Source organism: Trichoplax adhaerens, genomic scaffold (assembly GCF_000150275.1).
Source record: "Trichoplax adhaerens TRIADscaffold_8 genomic scaffold, whole genome shotgun sequence".
Taxonomy (NCBI): domain Eukaryota; kingdom Metazoa; phylum Placozoa; class Uniplacotomia; order Trichoplacea; family Trichoplacidae; genus Trichoplax; species Trichoplax adhaerens.
Window position 1 is genome coordinate 1,353,551 of NW_002060950.1, and position 23,805 is coordinate 1,377,355.

Here is a 23,805-nt window from a genome sequence, read left to right on the forward strand (position 1 = left end):
GTAGCTGTAACTATAGACTGTAGTGGTAGAGACTCTATGCTAGAGTACAGATGACTATATACAGTAAGCTGTTGAGTTACTAATATGGCTATAGGTAAAAATAGAACTGTAAATCATATATTAGGATATGGTTAATTCATTGTACTTTGGCTGGTGTGAATAATGTCTACGTAAGTACTGTAGTCGTATCCATATTAGATTAATGATGGTCCGCAGTAGAATAGTCTTACTAAGAATAATTTAACTATGTGTAAAATAAGGTAAAAGGTTGCCATGCGGATTGTAGCTGCGAATGCTACGAAAAGTATAAAAGCATGCAACTTTAGATTATTCTGTTAGTTCGTTGTAGAAGTCTTTAGTAGTAGTATTCGGCTAGAGTAGAGCTGTGTAGTTAATCTTTGTATAAGATTCAATAAAGCCCTTATTTTTCTAAAATTTGGAATTTCGTGATTGGTTGTCACGGTACGAACTACAGTGAAGAAATAGCTATCTAAATTTGGTTAATATAGTATAGTGATATTATATTACAACTAGTTACTTACAATAGGAATTACTCTAATTATAAATGTGTTACAGTAAATTTATTGCTGTGCTGTAATATGTGCTGAAATGATTCTGTGAATGGACATATTGTAGTCCGACTGTGAAAAACTAGTTAGTAGATGTTCTCACCCAAGTGTTATTATAAGATGACTTGTGAATGTTAGCTGCTGTAGAAGGGTATATAAACCCGTCAGATAGTTGAATAAAGCAGTTCTCAATTGTATAGTTGTTTTAACGTAGAATCAAAGGCGTCTAAATTCTTGTAAGTAGGGATACTGAATCCCGGAGACTATAGTAATTTAGAGATTTGTTTTACGTTATACTTGTCACGAAGTTGGTTTGTGACATTGGTATATATCACAGCGGGCCATTACCTGACATTTTCTCTGAAGATAATATAGTTCAAACATATATATCTATTTTGAGTTCTACTCCGATAAAATTTTAAATTTCTAGACAAATTTAATCAAAATAAAAAATATATCTATAACCAGATACGTTGTAGCTTTATTAGATGTAGAGAATATTAATTTGTGGATTTTTAAGTTTACAGTATAGTCGTTTTCTATAAATTGCTCCATTTCATTCCTATCTGGTAAGGAAACTTAACCTAGGAACTAGAATAAACGTCTACAGTTGTACCATCCAAAAATATATAATTTCTTAAGCTGCTGATCTTTGCTACATTATTTAGCTGGAATTTGTCTATGCTACATTTTAAAGAATAATGAGAACAAATTTAAAATCAGAAATTTTATTATCATATTTTAGTAATACTACTAACTAGTGAATGCTAATCTATAGCATTAAATTGATACTAGCAGTACGTTAATCAAATACTGCTGAAAATGTAATAACATTAAAATTCCTACGGAACAAATCTGGCAATTTTTACGCTAAGATCTCATAATAATAGTTTAATGTAGTGCATATGATCCAGTAAGCTATCATTTTTGGCTTAAAAATGTTATTACAATCGGCTAAGATAAAAAGTCAAGCATTATACTACAACGGAATAGGAACGTAATTTCTTTTCATCATTTTTTTAGCGTATGCAAACTCTATAAATTAATCATAATTTGAACGTGATTATATAATTATACTTATGTATAATCTTACCATTATACAATATTGCAATAAAATTAAAATGAAATATTAAATTAGAAAAGATTTTAACGCTATACTCGGGAGACACAATTCAAAATGAGAAGAAATATTGATATTTTATTTGGTCTTACTTGCAGTAGACTTTAAATTTGCAATTAAGGTAAAATTGTTGATTAAATCTTTTCCTGTTATTATTGCTTCGAATAAAAAAATAGTTTAAATTTATGCTTTAAAAGACAGAAAGGAGAAATACTGGTCGAAAATTCTTCTACAAAAGAAAGCTAATGCTTTGTAAATCAAACAGTATTTGATTGTGAGAGGGAGCAGATGTCACATTGTGAGTGAAATAAAACTTTTGATTAAGCCTATGACGAAGACAATGATTGACTTTTTATAATTGGCGCTAAATTAGTGATTCTAGTAGACAGTATTTTATCTATTTATTAGATAATAATATATTGAATAAAAAGGTAAAATACTAATAGGAATTAAATGTTAATATTGTAATAATAAATAGATCCTAAGAGTAAATTATATTAACAAATGAAAGACTGCGTACTTTCTAAAGATGAAAGTAGACAGATCACTACTCTGTTTGACAAGATAAAAACCTCACATTTGACGTTAATATTCAAAAATACTTTACGATATATTTCCTTTCCATAATTGACAGACAATAACGTTATCTTTTCGTTAATTCTTTATCCTTTGCATCAACAAATTACGAAATCTGCAAAATATCAAATTAAAAATACGACAAATCGTCCAAAATCAGATCACATTGAAACGTTATATGGGGAATTTACGATGCCTGATGTCTTGGAAGAAATAAGCCTAAACAAGATTAGAGATAATATGCAAAGATGATCTTTCATCATCATAATAATACAAAAGTAAAAGTCTGGGAAGAAATAATATTCCTGTACGTAGTACTACATCAATTATTGGATGAATTGATTATTGCAGTATACTTCCAAACTGATATTTGTTGATTATACAAACCCAACATTAGAGAACGTTCATTCAATAAGTCAACTGATAATCTAGCATAATCTGAAGAGCTGCAGTTTTATCGCTATAGATAAATAGATGGAAAGGTTAATTTATCGTTAGAGCATAGCATTAGTGTATATGAGTTAATTAGCTAAGACTAACATAAAATTTGAATTAACAGAACTTCCAACAGGATTTCATATTCTATTAATTATTAGAGCAAATCTGTGAAATACACACTAAACTTGGGAACATCAACGATGTTTAAAGTACCTCATAAATAAAGTAGCATATTCACAGTTAGTAACCTAATTATTATTAGACATACGACGACGTAAGAGAATTTTCATATTTGTTTTATTTTTCTCGAGAAATAACCGTTCACAAGGTCCCATTTAGTTATATATAGATATTATTATTAAGAAAAGTAATAATCTAGTTATAATTAGTCTTTAGCTTTTCATATTAACATATTCACATTACCATCAAAACTTTCATAATAGCAATAATTGATGACGTTATATTTCCGATAAAAATTTTTGGTATTCGATTCAACTCTGATCTAGCCGATTAATTAGGTAATTGTACTAGATATGAAATTATGAAATGATTGAAGGTAATCTAACACCATCTCAGCAACGAATGCCTGACAAAATCAAAGTTGCCATTTTATTACTAATCTCGCAATATGAACAGATAAATATCACAGATCGACCAGCAGATTTTGGAATGACAATTCCTCTAGAATATAAAAGGATTGAATCACTTGCTCATGAAGATATATTATATCCTGCAGATATTTCTCTCTAAAAATTCTTAACTTTTATAAGCCTTTATATATTTTTTATTCATAATTTTGATGGCAAACAGTAGCCTATCTAAGAAATTAGTCAATTGCCTATTTTAGGTTGTATTCAGTTATAAATTTTAAAACTAACTGTAACTGATTCAGTGCAAAAGAATGCTGTTGAGTGATGATAGAAATCTTCTTTAATTAACGTAAGCCTTATGAATATTAACGGTACTTCGATTCAGTATATTAAAATTAACGAAACTGGATATTCAAAATGACTTATGAAAGCTAGTTTTAAAATTGAAATATGCCTATGGTTTGAATAGATGAACATCTTCGTTGACGTCAAATTTAGCGCATTAAAAGGATGAGCATACAAGCTTTTCCCTAACAATGGCTTGATAGAATTTTATAATCTGTAATAAATTCATGACGCCAAGTTCAATTTATTCTGACTCTTGAATAACTTTAGTTTTGTGCATTCTTAGCGTCAATAGATTAGAAATGTGGTCACCAGTGAACCATCTAAGTTTATTATGTTATTTTACTAATTCACTCTTTTAGCCTATACTTTTAAGGATGTATCTCCTTAGAATATTAAAATTTCTTGTAATTGAATCATTTATTCGTTACATAGTGGTTAAAGTGATAATGGAGAACATTAAATGATGCATTTGGAAAGATTCTGCACGATGTGAAACAATTTAACATTTCTATTGTCATTACCTAAAAAGTAAAAGTACAAATGCTGATTTTAAAGCTTTAGTTAAAAGGTAAGTATTGATCAAGGTCATTTACTATACTATTGATTAAGGGTAGTATGTTTTATGGAGATATTATCGCAATGTATAAAGTTGTTGGAGCCATTTTTGGAGGTAGATATAATTACTACAATTCCAAAATATTTTTAGAAAGTACCGCAATTATAATATTCCACATTGTTATAAAAAGATTCAGGAAATTTATTTGTTAAGAATAATGATAATTTAACAATTACCTTGGTTATGTTTGCCACAAAAGCAAATAATGCAATAATATGCTATATTGATTTAATTAATGTGAATGAAAAATTCTAGAATAAATAATAGTCTTATTTCGATGGATATTTTGATTAATGCTTCATAAAAATAATGATTCTCTTCAACAAATACAGTTTCTAAATGAATTCTATAGTGCAAAGAATTTCCCTGTCTTCATCAATTTAGCCGTATATTTCAATTTTGGAAGTAAATTCTGACTATTCGGAAAATAAATTTTATATTAAAATTAGTGTATCTGGAATTGTCTAGATCACTCTCCGTTCAATTCAGTTTTCTACAGCTCTGCAGTCCAAATAAGCTCGTGCTGTGCTAAAATTAATTTATTTGATCGTAATGATCTAGTACGGTGAAAAATTCTGGATAAACAATGTTTCATTGCATTCGACTTTACATAGCTACTACAAGTGAGCTAGTACTATTTCATAATAATACAATATGCAACTAATTAGGAGTGAAAATACGACTTATAAGATGCAATCCGATTTTATTTATTGCTTTACACAGCAATGTATTGATCGTCTCTACAATCGAAGCATCTGTTCTGGCATTTGGAATCACTTTGATTAATGCTAAATAAAAATAACCATTCTCTCCGACAAATGTAGTTTATAAATGAAATCTTTACTGCATAGAAATAGCCCGACTTTTATTATCAATCTAGCAGCATATTTCAGTTTTGGGATGTAAATTCTGAACGATTGCATAAGAAAGTTTTATGTAATATTTAATATTTTACTAACTTTAGTAACACTGCAGTTGACTGCTTCAGTAACTTTGCCATTAAGTTGATTAATAAAGTGAGATTACATGCAAAATACTGTCATATCTGTAATAAAAATATCTCATAATAGCGGCCAATCACAAACCAGCTTCGTGATAAAGATAACGTAAAACAAATCTCTAAATTAATATAGTCTCCAGGATTCAGTATCCCTTAATTGTTTCACAAGAATTTAGATGGCTTTGCTTCTACGGTAAAAAAGTATAGAACTCCTCTTTCATTCAAGTATCTGCCGAGCTTAAATACCCTTCGGCAGCAGCTATCATATATGAGTCATAACAGTTCATGTAATTTAATTCATATAGGATAGCTAAACTAATACAAAAATTATTTATAATCTTAGACATATACGGAACGATTCTAGATAATTAGCTTATAGTATGTCCATACACAGAATTATTCATAGTATCATCTGCAGGATATTCACCACAAGCGTTGCACGATGTAACACTATAATTAATTAACATTAGTTACCGTATAAGAACTCTTATTACAGTACAGCATAATTTACTGCAACGAAATGATAACTACCGTAATTCTTAGTGAAAGTCACTATTAGTTATCTCCCTATGTAAATATTAACCACCAAAATAGAGCATCATTATCTTCTACAATCTAAATCATTCTACTTAAAATATTACTAATCTTCTATTAACGTCCAGCTCCTTTCGGAGTTGGGCATCTTCACAATTACAGTGTTTCTAGTCACATAAATCTTGTACCATAATTAGTCAACAATCTAATATTGGTCATCAACAATTTCTAATATCGTAGTGGTTAATCAACTTATATTAGCTTCACCATGATATCTATTCTTAGTAACCAAACTATATCAAATATAGCTATTCTTACAATCAAATACGAGGTGCATCTCTATAATATCTTTAAGCTATTCTTTAGCCATGTAAAACTTTGATTGTTTAATTATGCAGTTTTTGCCATAAGATACGGGGCCGTCTATGATAATGCGTAATTATAATAGAAATATTCTCAGGGCCTGTTCGAGGTAGAATATTTCTTGCCACAAAAATTCACACGCAGACTTTGACATTTTTGTAAAATTATACGCCATAATGTGCATTTCTTTCTATTTCAAATAAAAATGTTGTGCAGTGAGAATCATATTTTTCAAATATTTCTATCACATAAAAGAGATTTCATCATAATATACAGTAGGCATGATTCTATCTTTATTCACTGTTAATAAATAGCTCAAATATAAATATCAAAATATTGTATGGCAATAAGGCATATTATTGTTGTAAATCAGTTTTGTAACAAGGGCCGCGTGAACAAATCTCAGAGTTTTTTCAGTTCTTGGACACTACTATCTCGCAACTCTTCAAAAGAACTAGTTGTTTTCTACATTATGGAACTAAAGAAGTAATTTTATTGAACAATCTGCTGTGCTTATAATCCGTTACGAAGACGTCATAAGTGATAACATGAATGCTTCATCTGAACTTTCTAACGGAATAAATTTTATTCGCAGACCAAAGTAAAATAATAATATTGATAGACATTTATTGATTAATTCTACTGTAGATAGCCAGACTGTAGAACGTTCATTCACAGTTTATTCATAAAATTGCTTTTATTTATACTTTACCAAATTACAAGCACAGTGATTCCTACTACGAATATTTTAATTTTAATCATCATGTAAGAATGTTCAATTCACTAAATTTTACTAATAATTCTTTACAATGATTCGCATTATCACAATTATTTTAATTTGTGGAAGCAATTTCTCTGTCAGTTCGTAGTAGTTATATTATTTATAACATTTAATGGAAAACAGGGTCCTAAATATGGTTGTTATCTGTACGACGAATATAATTTCGAAACCAAATGAATTTACCAGCAATTTTCTGCTATCCTTATATTTATTGCTTAATATACAAAATTAAGGGTTATTAGCCTAGAATGTTAAGATTTTTAATTCATGGTCATAATTATTTGATTTTTATGTAGACTTTAAATGTTTTAGTAAGATTTTTTAAGTAATCAGAACAGTGGCGAAGATTTTGTTTAACCTTTCATAGTCTTTTATAGCCGTTAGTACTTTCAAAGTTACGATGATTCCTAAAATAGTTACAATTGATCAAATATCGATATTCCTAAAACAGTGATTAACTATGTGAGAAATTTCATGTTGGCTTTCCACACCTATTACCGCTTCGTCCTCATTATACTTGAGAATCTATAAATAATAAAATTCTGAACATTTGTTTATCCGTGTATATTTATATGCAATTCACAATCTGTGCTATACCAGAACAATTTACTAGGTACATTCAATTGTTATCACATAAATTATTTCCTTGATATACCTTGACTATGCCGAAACTATCCATTACCGAATAAAAAATAGATATCACTATGATGGCATAAGTGGTAAAGAAAATAGATAGAGAATTACCTATTTCACAGACATATAGAAATACCTCAACTTTCTTTACGCCCGCCAATCTTGATTTGTATGAGACGATGCGTACAAGTATCATCATGCGAAAATCTTCTACAGGAAATATGGTAGTATAGAATTAAAATTACAAAAGTAAATTGTTTGTATGATTTGACTTCGATATATAAATAAATTAAGCTAGAAATAGCAATATCTTCTTCATTCTCGGAAACTTTAATTTAAATTATCAGTTCAATGCTTAACTTCAACGCTATTCTTGTGAGAAATCATGGATATGTGACATAAGCCATTGAAATTGCGTGCAAACTATCTGAGTAGGTGATTTTAAATTTTATTCCTTGTGATGATGATAAATAAAATGCTTTAAAATGCGCGCTTTAGATACGCCCGTTACTTTGAAATATCGATTTTGAACAGATTTATTAGACTACTCTCACAAATAATTACTTTGGAAATTCAATTCAAAGTTTCAATTAAGCAATAAATTATTTTATCAATCACATCTACGATTGCTGTCTTTAAATTTGCTACCAATTTGCGAGCATTATCTAATTAATTCAGTTTTGACTCATTTATAACGAATACCATATTTAAAATTAAAAACTCCAATGTTGCTAAAATCAGAAAGAATTGCATCTGGACTGTATCGTGAGAAGAACTTTCAGGATTAATTATTTTTCTATGAGTTATTAATATTGGCTACTATTCCAATGTAATACAATAGTTATGATAATTTTGTAATTTGCTTAGTTTAACTACCTAAAATTGCATTAATAAGTCTCTACTACAGTTTACATAGCAGAAACAGTAATATCGTAGTATAAAAGTTCAAGCTACAAAAACATATAACTTACATGAGTTAAGGGAAGTGACGCGATACTTTAATAAATAGATTTTTTTATATCTTTAAAGAATGTATCAAAATTAATATTGTTTAGTGTTGAACTTCTAATATAGCTCTAGAATGTAGTTAGCAATTCCGTATTATTTTTTACCGTTAGTTGCATGCAAAGTCGGTGACTACACAGTACATAATAACCAAAACAGCCAGCACCATACAAAAATGAAGCACGTTACTTCAAGACAACATACAATATGCAAAACATCTTCAGTATGGACACTCAAATAAATAATGAGCATGTGATAAAATAAAATTATGCGCTAATATTGATCGCTTAAACACTTCTGTGTTTATTGTGTTCTATCAGCGATCAATCCATGATTACTTACTTAGTTTTATGATGGTAAAATCATAAAAATGACTAAGGCAAAAGCATTCGAAAATTACCAAAACAATTTATTTTTTATGTCAATATTTTTGTTGAGAACCTTGTTAACTGTTGTTGTATTCGTCACTCACATACAATTAAAGATTATTAACAAATGCAATGATAAGAGTTCTATATAATCTGCAGATATCATCTAATACTGAACCTGTAATAACTGCGATAGTAGAATTAGGAATGAAAGAGGCAACTACGTGATTTTTTATAATTTAGAAAATATTCTACGTGTTTAATTCAATATCTTATTATCAATGTAATGTTAGACCCTTATCAATATCCTGTAGTACTATGATTAGTTTATATCTACGTTTACTGTATGTTTTGATGCTATTGTTGATAGCTGCTATGGCTGCTAGGCGTCTACGGAGGATATAAATCTGAGGTATTTTAGCACTTCAGTAAAAATGAATGTTTACCATATTTTTATTCAATGAATTTAAAAATTGTGACCGAAAAAATATTACGGGAGATAACATATATTTCTTATTTTTATTGAGTAGTACAATATTAACATTACTAAGTTTAGGTACATATCAGTGCTGACAGAAATGTAATCGATAAGTTAGTTTGTCCATTATATCAGTATACGGTTTTTATATTGGATTGATTAGTGAAGTACACATTTAATGGAAAATAGTATAAATCTAACGTTCAGTGCTTTCTATTCATTAAATTGTGTAACTTAGTACACAACAGCCCACAAGCAAAATAGTGACTAGTTTATCTTTAATTATATATACGATCATACATATCTATTTATAATTCACTAAAAACATTATCTTTAAATTTAAAATCGAAAGGTATTCGTTGGTGATTTGTATCATGACACTCTAGGCCTTCGGTGCGGATATGGAGTGTCCTTAGAACTGTTGAATTGCTCTAGCATAAAGTTTTTATCTACCAGATCTTGTTATGCTTCTTGTATCTCAGATCGATTCTAAATCTAGCATCAAACTGGTTCCCAAATCGATTTTGATTTTAAATGTTGTGCAGTTTGAAGGTAGTTATTATAGCTTTCTTTATTATTTATATTGTTTGTATAAGCATTTGGAGAAAATAATATTCAAAATTAGCGAAATTTTCTTAATATTATCAGTTATAGCATTCATGTATGGGGAATCAAGTTAGGCATACGCGTATATTCTATACTATAATGCAATATTTGCAGCAGGTGGAGATTTAATCCAACCGAGGTTATTGCTTGCAATGAAATTAAACTTCTAAAATTTTAGCTTATAAAATACTCGCAATTACTAATAGATATAATATGGAGACAGTTTCTCCAAGGAATACATGAGAAGAAAGATACAATAAATTATCTACGAGATAAATATCAAATAATATAATATCAAAAACTACTAACTGCTTGTCAGTAGGAAGTTTAGCTATGGCTGAGAAAATTTTGTTCACGTACTAAAATTTTACTGCCCATTTTAAAAGGACCATCTTCCATGAAATGTATTGGAGATATTGCATGAGCAAGGAATCATGTTGGTACTTGGTGCGCAAAATAAGATTTTTACTCATGAATCTGCTACAAATTACGAACTCTTGAATTCTACTATTAAGTAACATCAAAGTCATCATTCCTTACAGCAAACGGTTGACATCATTTAATGGAATTAATCTTCGCTAAGCAATGTAAATTATTTCATATTGCTGTTTCATTTCCTTGCCTAATTAGCTGTAGTCTGTGCAATTTATTCAATGGCTAAGGTTGTAACTTAAATTATTTACTCTTCAAGAAGCAGTTATTTAATGCTCAGGACTCTGGCTTTCATTATTTGTAGCCGATAAAAATCGAATTAATCAAAATTGTTAACAAGCAAAATAGCGCGGGCTAATTGCTTTAGATCGGTGCTTGCGGATACGATCGGTGTCTTCATAACAATACTGACATTAGGTCCTTATTTCTATAGTATGTCTAGATAATTAAAAGGATAAAAAATTTGCTACATTATGTGTGTGTTTGATATCATCTTTATAGAGTAGCATGTGTATTAACCATAATACCGTACTTTGAATCCTCTTATGTCTAGTAAGTATAAAGGAAATTAGAGCAATGGATCTATTAGTAAGTTATTACCGTTTATGGGTACCGAAATCGAAAAAATATGTTTCTGAACATAGTAAATATCTGCTGCAAGGAATAGTCCTGACTCTATAAATTTCCAATTATACCTAAGGTGCTAATAGCACAGCGAACTGCTTATTAAAAATTATTAAGTGTTATCGTAAATGGCTACAAATAATGAACTTAATTTCATAAAAGAACCTTTACTTTACTGCCTTATCTTTAATTTACTCTCACACCGATAAGGCATGTATCAGAGAAATTATAGATTTCTTTCTCTAAATAAAGAAAGTCGGAGAAATTGGTAAATTACTGGAAATTAAGTTTCTTTTTTATTGCAGTCATTATTGCGAATGGAATTTACTCGTATTTATCATAATTATAACCGTATTTTTATTCTAATAAATACAATTGAACCTTCAGGAACATTAATTAAATTTTAAGAGCTTCTGAAGGAATATTATTTGCTTTAAAATCCTAGAATACCCAAAAACTTTTATGATGTACCGTGCTAATATCAAACAATAACAGTGTTAAGGATATTTTCCAGAAGCAATTACATCATAAAACCCTGTGTATAGCGTAGCAGTTTATCAGTTATTCTTGAAATTATCGATATTTTGTTCCTCTTTAAAGTAAAGTTTTTCAAATCTATATTTACCCATAGAATAGTGAAAATAACTATCCTGCAAACAGAATTTGATTTCTTGGTTTAAAAATTCGAATAATTTTCAAAACTCTATTCTGATACACAATATGCCAAAATTAAATTAGATTTAACATTAAATTCTAATTGCTAAAATCGACTATCAATGTCTTACTTTTGATTGGCAATCAAAATAATGAGTTAAACAATAAATGTTAGCAACAACAATGTTAAGAACTTTTTATAACCATCGCGTAAAAATTCCATTAGCTATTAAGAGATATTGCAAATCTAAAAAGGCATGTAATGAAAACGCAACTATTTGAATTATCTGTAGCAACTGCACTAGTACTTTAATAACAATTTGATGTTGGCGATGTTTGAGATCGATGGCAGCATAAGACTTCACAATAAGCTTCTTTACAGCGTCGATAAATGAAGGGATATAGCATAGGATTAATTGAACTGTTTAAATCAATCATAAATGTCCCAACGAAGAATAATTCCGCTGGCGGTTTTATTCCACTCGGTATCAGTATTGCTGTTATTATAGAAAATGGCAGATAGCATATCAAGAAATTTATGTACACAGCAAACATAATTTTCGTTACTTTCTTCTCTCTTGCAATTCGATTGTATTGGGCGGATGACAAACTACCCGACATTCGTAGAATATCTTGTATTCTTCTAGAATGTCGATGCACTACAATGTAAATAAATGTATAGCAAATTATGGTGATGATCGTGGGTAAAAAGACGTCGACAATAATAATATACCTAATATAAGAAGGTTGATAGCTCCAATCTATTGAGCATACATACTGATTTTGATGATAAATATATCGATTCCAACCAAATATCGGACATAAACATACTAAAATGGTATAAAACCAGACGAAAGCAATAATACATAAAACTGCATGTCGAGTCATTCTTCTCCCTTTATGCTGGCAAATCACTAAATATCGGCAAACACTAATAGCCAAAAGTGTAAAAATAGTAACAGCACAACATATATTTCTCATAAAACCGAATAAGTTACAAGTGTGGTAATTGTATAACCACTGACAGTTGAAATAACCAATAATTAATGCAAGTTCACGAAAGATAGTAGCGGTAATATCAACGATGGCCAGATTAACTAAAAAATAATTAATCGGTATGCGCATATACGGACACTTTGCAAAGATTACTAAAAAGATAAGGTTACCGAAAAAGCCAGTAATGAATAAAAGGCAGTATACACTTGATCTGATAATAGCATTTCCTAGAGGTAAGTTAGAATTATTGACTATAGCATGATCATCAGCCATGGTTATTGATCAATTTGACTGGAGAATTTAGAAATTGGCTATTAGATAATCTGGTTAGTATCGGTTGATTATACTAACACATATGATGGTGATAAAACGTTTAAATTATTAGTGTAGGTCTTTTACCTCAACCATTAATTAAAGAAAAAATATCTAAAACTGTAATTGTCACGAAGAATTCTTCAATGCTAGCAATCCTAGTTCAAGCTACTGATGAAATGGTCATGGTATTTTGCTGAGTGAATGCATATAGTCAATATAATTATTTAACAATGACAATAGTCCTGACTCTTACGGGAAGCTTCTTTGGCGGTTATTATTTTAAACTAGTAATTATAGCTGGCTTTTTTCGATAAGCCACTAGGTTAGATTTCCATTTACTTTAAACTATTCGATCTATCATATTTAGGCTAAATAAAGCATTTTACATTTAAATTCGATAATCTTGCACATAAGTTCGATGCGATGATCGATATGACCGCTGCACGAGATCAGTTCAGATATTTAAGAACCTGAATAAATCATTTGAGTTTATATCCTAAGCTACCTACGCACTTAACAAATAAAAATTTATCCATATTTTGCATAGATACCTTAATTCTTGACTATAAGATGAATAAGCAAACAGGATGTTGCAGGATTTCGAGGAAAACAATAACCGTATGCGCAATTAAATACTATGTAGTGCAATCTCAAGCTAACGAATTTACTCTATTTAATAATAAACAAAATCAAATATCGACTGTTCTGGCATAGAATTATTATGGTTAAATGCCACTACCTTGCAATGTGCAATATACAATGAGTTCAATCAGGGCGAATTTTCCTATTAAAACAAAGATCAATATCATTTCTACTCTTAATATTTATTTGATAAATTAATTATTATATTGCAATTGTGGGTTATAAAATAAGAAAATAGTTTATCATTAGTGAGCTTGCAAACAAAGCTGTAACGATTTAAACTATGGCATTTATAGTTTACAGAAAATTCAATAAACACATTTACTCACTAAAATATTTTAAATGTTTAAATATTAGTTTGGCTTCAATCTTTGCCATCCAATTATATATTTTAGCGAAACTCGTTTGAGCAAAGATAAAAATGTTGACATGTTTATATTTAAGATAAACTATTCTATTTTTACGATACTATGATGGCAAAAAATAAGAGTATTTGCTCACACAGAGCATGAGCACAGTAATATTAATTATTAGACTAAATCCTCCACTAAAAAATATGTTTGCTTTTGCTTTTTTTCTATTACATGCTGTAAATTTGGCGAACTTTCACATGTTGGATGACTTCAGCATGTAAGGTGCCATGGAGGAACGTAACTTAAACGGTACTAATTTCTCTAAAATAGTATTATATCCAAGGTAGCATCAATCGAAATACCATAGCCGTAGACACCTGAAATATTGCAGACTATCAAGATAATCGCTTTACTAATCTTTAATTCGCAAACTCAGATATTAATATTAACGTAGCATTTAGCATATCATCTAGCATTAGTAGAAGCAAATAGCCATTTTTCCTTCGCCAATTTGTAGTGTTACCATGCGGCATCAATTTTTAACTTCAGAAGTTACACTATTAGTAACCGCTATCTGACAATAATTAATTGTCGAAGTCGAGCTGAAACTATTATTTTCAATGTCGTTACATATGCTTTAGGTTCATCAATTTAAAAAGATTTTGCTTAAATATACCGTACACGGCCGGCCTTTTACCGGTAGCTATAAAATGATATCAGAAATGGCGCTCTGCAGTTTAGACTTTATACATCATTTAGAAGCTTTCAAGTTACACTTCAATTTAGAAACACTGAAAAGATACTCATATAGTATAATTATTGAGATCTACGTATCGAAAAACTTAAGTCCTCGAGATAGATACGATTAAATGCTTTTCTACTTGAATCTATAAGTGACATTTCTTGTTAGAAAGGATACTCTTGGAATTGGCGTATAACATATTAAAGCGGAATACATAATATGGCTATAATGCTGTCGAAAATTAAATAATGTCTACTTCAAATCTTTTACTTCGCAATACAATTTTTCTTAACTGTAGGATCATAGTCATTTCCGTTGATTCTATTGCTATCTCAGCTAGTTATTTAGAAAAAGCATGCCTATCAACTTTGTCGACAGCCAACGTTTTCAAATGCTAAATAATAGAATCTTATAATATTGCTACTTTACCTATAAAATAAGTGAAAATGATTATTGTATCATTCTATGCAAAGACAAATTAAAAGCTAACATCAATCAATATCTACGAAGCGACTGATTAAGTACTCACCCTAATGTAGGCAGAATTTTTCATCTTTATGTATCATTTAATTACCATTTATGCACCATGCAGCTGCACATTAACTCAAAATCAATAAAAATTTCTATTATCATTAGCGATAAAATTAATTCTTTCGAAAATATTGAAGTTTCAGCAACACTTTGGGAACCATAATGATTGTTCAGTAAATAATATTTATTTATGCAATTTATTATAAAATCGTACACATGGGCATAAATATTTCGCTACTATTAGCAGATGCATTCAATAGGAATAAATGTCAAAATATATATTTTATCTCAAAGAACATGCTTACTGCAGTTAAACATCTTGTACTGATTATAATTAAAGTCCCTTAGATATGCTCTATAAAATTATTATTGATTCTACTACAGCTCGAAAACAAAATTTGCTTTATCTTAATATTTATTTTTAAGAAATCTTGATTTAGTATGAATTAGATATAAGAAGATGGAATGGCTAACGATATCTAAGGACAGCAACCTTAGTGCAATGCACCAATAGTTAAAAGATATTATGGAGAGAAGTAGAAGCCGTGTAACTATTTGTGATTACAGAAATATAATTACATTCTTAATGGGATTACATTTAGTTCTTGAACTCCCATATAATATGTATACTATACTTGATTATAATGAGACGAAACATTTATTTATAAACTCGAATCATAAAGCTAATTTAAAGCAGACCCATAAAGCATTAATTACGAGTAAGCTGTGTGACATGATAATAGACATTCGGAAATTTGCAATTGATAATAAGCCTAACAAGACTCACGGATTGAAGGTCACACAGCAGAGAAAAGGAGATTATTGATAGAAATAATACGATCAATATTTATCTAAAGTTCTAATCTAAGATTATCATTTATTCTACTTCAACAATTAAATGCGATATTATTACCTTGAGATCTCTTAAATTGATTGCAACTATTAATTTTATCCTAGTAACCTTTCGTTATAGAAAAGAATTTATTAACTACAATTTAAAAAAAATATTATTACCGTCCGATGTATGCCATCTTTAAAAATTAGTCTTTTCGTTTGCCATCTAATCGTAGGATATCAAATATTTTCAAGCCTATAAGTTGAAAGGAATTGGCGTTAGTATTTATTTTCGTCTAAAACACCCGGTAAAAATTCGGTATTACAGTATTACTCTAAATAGAACGTTCGATCTGTATTGTTGGCGAGAGAATAATCACAATTTGAAGGTGCTTCGAATTTTAATCACTCTTAGTTAAATAATATTTTTATTTATAGATGCGCAAATTCAATAGCTGCCTAATTTAATAACGACGAATCCCCATAAGCTAATGCAATTAATAATGCCAGGTGTTTTCAATATCTATAGCATTGCATCCAATATTGTAGTATTCCAGTTAATAATTTATTAAATATCTTTGGTAAATATAGCAACATCCGATATTGAAATATTTTAGCGTTATTGCTTTGTCTCGAAGATTTTAATTCTAATACGATCATATTAAAGTTCCTTAATCCTATTACCAAGTTAGCACTAATTTCAGTACATTATTAAATAAATCCTATTTTGATTCTTTTATGAATCTGAGTCTAAAATATTTGGATAAAATTAATAACTTGCCTTGCTGCTGTTCGTTTCTAGTAACTAGTAGAATTTAACATTTTGATTTGAAATTTGGTTAATTTAAACCTTTCAAATATGCCTATAATTCCGTTCGCTATATTCAGCTATTTAATCTAATTTTAAGATAAAGAAATATATTATACAACAGTCAATGAACAACTTTAAAAAGCATTATTGCCTAATGTATTAAGCGTGTAGTCAAATATAAATAAAGTACGGTATACAGATACACATAAATTCTTCATTTATGCTTTAGTGCTAAAATCTAAACCTGAGCCCATCATTCAAGACTACGATATAATAGTGAATAATTAATCAAACAATAAAGTTCAATCTAGATCTTATTTACTTCAAGTCATCAGTATTAATCTAATTTACTTTAAGGATCAAACTTGAGTGGTTTGCATGATCTGTACAGCTAATAAAGTTCTCTATTGAACATAGGTGATTTAGGTACTCACCCTAGCGGGAGCTCATTAGTCTTCTCATAATACATATTATATATGTAATCAGTATTTAGAGTATTTTACTGGTATATAAACGCACGTCGGCAAGTATATATTCTACAACTCATCCATGAAAGGTTACTCTTTCCAATATTTAGACAACATAATCGCTAACAGTTGTCAGATTCCAAAATTTAAAATCTGTTTACATAAGCCGTTTAAGGATTTTAATTCCCTTACAGAAACTCTGATTCTAACAGTATAGTGCATATAAAATTTTACATCAATAAAATCTACATAAGTCTACATCCAGGAACAGATTAATTCTACTCGGTAGACTACCTACATAAGAATACCACAATCGAATTAATAACGTATTTGCTGCAGCATCAACTTACTACTCTAGTACTAACATAATGCGGCAGTCTTAGTTGACCATTAAACATGAATAGCTTTGACGGTACAAATTTCTAATTACCTATGTGAAAGGTCAAAGATGGAGAAATTCGCTGAATATTCTAAAACTCTATATGATATGTACTATTTCTATCGTTACTATGGAATGCCCACTCAATAAATCACCTCGCTAGTTAGAAGATAAAAACAGTTTATTACTTGATTTTATGATTGAATATCACAGTAACAGACTTAGACTACGTAATCTATACACTGCTTGATCTCAAGCTGAACTTTCTGCTACATAGAGGTGCCGTATAATCTCATTTGAGTCTACAGCCATCGGCTCTATATTACCCACTAATACACCCAACTATTTCTAATGCCTAAATCAAGTATCTTTGACGCCCTAATTTCCAATGGACTGGTGGCGTCATCTTGCTGTTTGTAGTCGGGAATTACCATAGAACATATTTTTCTACACCCTAATATCATAAATCACAGAAATATGTGCCCTGAAAAGTGCGCCTAAACATTTTATAGAACTAGCCTATATAACTGAATGAATGAAGCTATCTTTTAAAATTACCACCTGTCGTCAAATCTATTACTGATCCAAGAATAAAACTTAAGATCTAGCAAAATTTAATGCTAAATCATATTTTTATACAATCCAGTCCTTATGATTATGTACTGGGTTTTTTCGTGTTTTAAATTAGATCTATAACATGGCAGCAACCATAACAAACAAAACGACTGGATTTGAAGATAAAAGTATGATTCCGTCATCTGCATAGTTTACAGGTTTATTATGCTGTATGGTGCTCATGAGCTACTTAGCCAAGTCAGATATATATATATATAGAATAGGTAGGATTAATGTCATCATTATATCTAAAATATTATTTTACTCTTCCTTTAAGGATGGAAAAGATTATTAGGAATAGCATATCAAACCGTTTTACCGTAAATAATCACAAGATTCCTTCGTTTACTTATTTTACAAGTTTATTATACTTTATAATACGCACTACAAGTTACTTAGCTAATTCAAGCACATATGTAGAATAAATATCGCCAATATTACTAAAATATTGTTTTATGCTTTGTATAAGCATAGATAATGCAATTAGGATGATCAAATCGAACATATTTGCAGGAAAATGTTCGCCGGATTCCTTTTTCTACGTAATTCATGAGATTATTGTGCTGTATGATGCTCGAAACATGTTACTTAGCTAATTTAGGCACGTATCCAAAGTATCCCTAGCCAAAATAATTAAGAATACAATATCAAACATATTTACAGGAAAATACTCACAAGATTCCTTTATCTACTTAGTTCATGAATTTATTAAGCTATGTAATGCTCTTAACAAATTGCATACCTATTTCAGGCACATATGTAAAATTTATTAAGATTAATATCAGTACTGCTGCTAAAATATTATTCTATGCTTTTTGATGGGCATGGAAAGCATAATTAGAAATAATATATCAGATACATGCGCAAATTAATACAAATTACTGTGCCACAGAATCGCATTATGCTAGTATAACGCACACATGTATTAATTACTCTGTGCTATATGAAATAAATCTCAATGCACTAAATTCAAAGTTCTAAAGTATCCAAAGTTTACTTGTAATGTAAATCCTTTCAAACAAATAATACGGTAAAATGTGGAAATATATTGATAAGAATACAGGATAAAGAGGTCAAATATCAAATACGTTACTGAGAGGTTAATTATTCTAGCACTTAACAATATTAGAAATATATCTGTATAAGACGTAGTGAGCAAACAAAATTTCTAAGACTAAAATAAACTTTCCATAGCAAAGATACGTACATATCTCCTCAGTCATACCTTATTCAGGTGAAGACAAGATTGTTTTCCTGGTAAAGATCAATTTATCAATTATATCCACCTATTTTGATCTTTTATCAGTATTATGGAAGTTATAGCTTTGCAGAATTTAGTTTCGTGGCAATTCAATCTAATCGGCTTTTACAGTGACCTGACGTCGTTTCTTACAAATTGTGATACAATAGCTAGACAAATGAAATAATTTGCCGTCAAATAACGTCACGATATTCTATTTAATAAATTAATTTTAATTTAGGAAGACAGATGCAGACTATGCTAACTACTGCCATCGTTAGACACAAATAATTGCTGTACTATGGGTCTATTCAGCTATAGACTATCATGATTTTAAATACAAGAGAATTTATCCAACAATTGCTAATAGCACCATCATGAGTAGGTGTCTGCTTAATTATCACGTCTGCGCGTACAGTGTTTCCCGATAGATAAAATAGAAATAAAAATCATGCTATCTTCAAATTCAGCAGCTGCAGCTTTTCATAGTTGTTGTACTGAATAAAATGAAGATCTTTGCCTTGTATCATTAGCTTACGCATTCAACGATTGTTTCAAGATTCAGGTATCGATTAATTATTTGCCTTTAGCACCACTGAATGTTAATTCTGATAAATAAACTATTTTAATCACAACGCCTACGCCAAAGCGATAATTCCAGCTCAATTGAACCGACGTAGCAAATAAGCACCGTAATAATAGAATTATTCAAATTTTCAATTACTGATTTCCTTATTATTTTCGCTTGCAATATCCTGTTCTGTACTAAAACATTTTATATTCACGATACCTTCTTGCCAAAAATTTTAAGAAGAAATTTGTCACGGCACTATTCGGTTAGCATATGCATTTACGCAACAATGATTTAAATGTTAGCATAACATTAAAAATTCAAGAACCGAATCAATACGGTAACTTTTATAATTATAATCATTGATTCGCTAACGGAAAAAAATTATTATCGCAATTTGGATGCTATCATTCAACTTTCCAACTTAACACGCAATTCATCAGTTAAGACTTTGATTATCTGATTTAGGAAAGCAGCCGTGTTATTTCTTAAGGAAAACTAGAGTTTAGCAATATAATACTAGCTTTTTATTCTCATTTACCGGTTCATTCTTGTACCGTTGTACGTTACTTAGTCCTAGACCTCCAGAAAAGTATGATGTTTCCTGATAACAGCGTTGATGGATCACAGCTAGCCTGAACTGACTGTGAAATCAATTTGATGACAATCAGAGATGAGTTGTTCAATCAGTACTAAATACGGACCAGGAAAGTATGCAAAATTTACAGAATAAACATATAATTTCAAATCTTATGCTTATATATAGGCAGACAAAAGGATTAGAAGCAAATCACTAATTAGTTTAGTAAATCTTGTTAAGTAAAATTAACAGCTGAAGCCCATATATATCCGTAACAAAAACAATAAGAAATCATTTACCGATCTTTACGGAATCGGTATACATCAAATCCGGTTATTGTAGTATCAGCTTATTTATTGCAAAATATATAAAATATTTTCCAAAAGTATATTAAAGTAGGTTTTAAAGTAGGACTGACTTTATGTATTATGAAAATTTCTGAAATACTTCTGAGTTCATTTCCAAGGCAAATTTGAATCTCTGTAGTAGAGTTAATCGAGCTTTATTCTTAGTCTTAATCTTATCTTGGTTATACCTATCTTATAATATATCACTTTTTGGAAACGCTTTTACCTAAGTGTATATGTGGTAAGCTAGCATCTTTTGGACTATTCTGCTTGATTTTCAAATCTTATTACCAGATCTTTCTATACCATGTACTTATTATCAAAATTCATCGACGAGTATGCTTATAATAATGATTTATTTTAGATCTTCAAATATATCCTATTCTAACTACTTGCGTACTAGTTTTATATTTTGAGCAAATTCAACTCCATTTTCTTCTATTTTAACATGTTCTAAGTATCAAGGTGAATGGCAATCTTACTATAGATGGGTAGTGGTAAGGAAAAAAGAGTTTGCTCACCCTTTAAGCGGGAATAATTTTATCCTTGCCTACGTTAGTGTTATAACGTTATAGTTATCCTTTTTCATCTTGCGATAATTTGGTTTTTGCTTTATTGATTCTTTGGCACTACAGACTGGCATATTAATTATGATACAAGATCAATATAAGACTCCACTACGTTAGCATTTAATAATGAATGAACAAATTAATCGCCTTTATGATCATTTAGTCTAATCTATCGTTCAGTTTTATTATCATAGTTTTGTTAGAGGATAGAATTTTAATGTTAGTACCCGCTCACACTTTAGATTAGGAGAAAAAGTTATCATAGTATGTGATTGAAGTTATAATAATTATACATCGATTTCACAAATCTTCTATAACTTCTGGTTTTTACATTCATTAGGTTATCGGTCTGTTTATTCGTATTTCTTTCTTGAACGATTTTCACAAATAGAACTTTAATTATAAAATGTAAGGCTGTTTTTTTTTCGTGTACTCGCATACATCATTTTATACTTTTATCATAAATCATAACTTACCATAGTTTTGATATCCTTAACCGTTTACACAATAGCAGACTTGACTTCAATAATTTTAACATTTTTCAGGTATCCATCGGATGACATGATCGGAAATCATACATCACATGAAACATCAAATATGGATAGTAGCTATATCTCCAGTGGCCAAATATCCCTATCCGTTAGCATCTATCTTATATTAACAGCTAGCACTGTCGTTGGCAATATCGTCGTCTTATACACCTTTTATCTATATCCCTATCTACGTGTTCCCAGCAATTTATTCATTATTAATTTAGCTATAACAGACATTCTTAACGCTATGGGTCGCAATAATTTCGTATTGATCGGCTTAATAATGGGTCCAGAACCGTATACCCATCTCTTTTGCAATATAAGTGGCTTTATTAACAGTTTAGGCCATGTTGTTATGACAGCAACTCTAGCTGCTACTGCAATATGTCGTTACTTAGTCATTGTTCGCTCATATGCAAGAAAAATTACCACTACAGTTGTCCGTCGTATCATTTTAACAACTTGGTGCTATGCTATCCTCAATTGCTCGATGCCATGGCTTGGCTGGAGCCGTTATACCTATCATCCCTTTGAATTTACTTGTTTACCTGATTGGCACGATGAGAATAATTTTAGTTACATTATATTTGTATTCATCATTGATTCTGTTATTCCATGCATTTTATTAATTGCGTGCTACTGGCGTATCTATGCCTTTATATCAGCTAATGCTAATCGAATGCTAATTCATATTAGACAGTCATCACTGAAAGCACGTCGTCATCTACCACTGCGTATCATGATAAAGAATGAAATTAAAATCACTAAAGTTTTATTTATTATATGCGTCCTTTTCATGATTTGTATCTTACCTTATAGTATCGTTATTTTCATATTAATACCGTGTAATGTTGATGTTTCCCCCTACGTCGTCTTTTACTGTGGTGTCTTGATCAATTTAAATGGTTCGCTGAATCCTGTTCTTTATGCTGCTATTTATCCTAAGTTGCGTAAAATTTATCGTCGACTAGGTTGTTATTTATGCCACTATGCAACAAAAATACATCAGGAGAGTAGTCGTCGTCGAATTGTCGCCTATCCTCTAAATGACAGTAATCGAATTAAAATTGAAGAGACAAAAGTAACAACCATTGAATAAATTTATTAAATAATATATGTATAATATCAATTAAATTTTAAGCTTTTAGCAAGAGACTTAAGTTTGACAGAAAATAAATGGCTGATAGTTATTTTGGAAAGCAAGTCAAGATACTCATACAGGCTAATATTCAAAGCACAATAGCTAGTATATCCCATAAAAACTAAATAATTTATTTTCTATAATATAAATTAATACAACTTCAAGATAGTCAATCCCATATTATTAGGCTTTCATGTCGATCATATATAAATCTTATTCCAATATTTAACTAAATCATCTTATGTTTGCATCTTTCAATATATCATTAAGATCTTAGTAATGTTCATTCATGAAGTATTGATTATCATTTTATTTTACTATCTGAGCTTAGAAAAGATATCTGCATAAAAAATTACCTTGAGTATATTAACAGAATTGATAAAGTAGTTTACCATCATAAACTA

At 29.8% G+C, this 23,805-nt stretch overlaps 3 protein-coding genes across 3 annotated transcripts in view; 1 reads left to right on the plus strand and 2 right to left on the minus strand.

The window, feature by feature from the left end:
- Positions 1 to 924, minus strand: part of TRIADDRAFT_58578 (uncharacterized protein) — a gene marked incomplete at both ends in the record, with an annotated part of 2,099 nt that extends 1,175 nt beyond the window's left edge. The window contains one exon of the mRNA XM_002114726.1: positions 918 to 924. Within this exon, the coding sequence (XP_002114762.1) occupies positions 918 to 924 (7 nt within the window). The remainder of the gene's footprint in view (positions 1 to 917) is intronic.
- Positions 925 to 12,044: 11,120 nt separating this feature from the next.
- On the minus strand, positions 12,045 to 13,004 carry TRIADDRAFT_28157 (uncharacterized protein; the record flags this gene model as incomplete). The annotated part of the gene is made up of 1 exon (XM_002114727.1): positions 12,045 to 13,004. One exon carries the CDS (start codon positions 13,002 to 13,004, stop codon positions 12,045 to 12,047), a length of 960 nt encoding a protein of 319 aa, XP_002114763.1.
- Positions 13,005 to 22,372: 9,368 nt separating this feature from the next.
- TRIADDRAFT_15129 (uncharacterized protein) lies at positions 22,373 to 23,245 on the plus strand (the record flags this gene model as incomplete). Its single annotated transcript, XM_002114554.1, has 1 exon — positions 22,373 to 23,245. A coding segment is annotated over one exon (873 nt), but the record flags the coding sequence as incomplete, so codon positions are not given.
- Between the last annotated feature and the right edge of the window lie 560 nt (positions 23,246 to 23,805).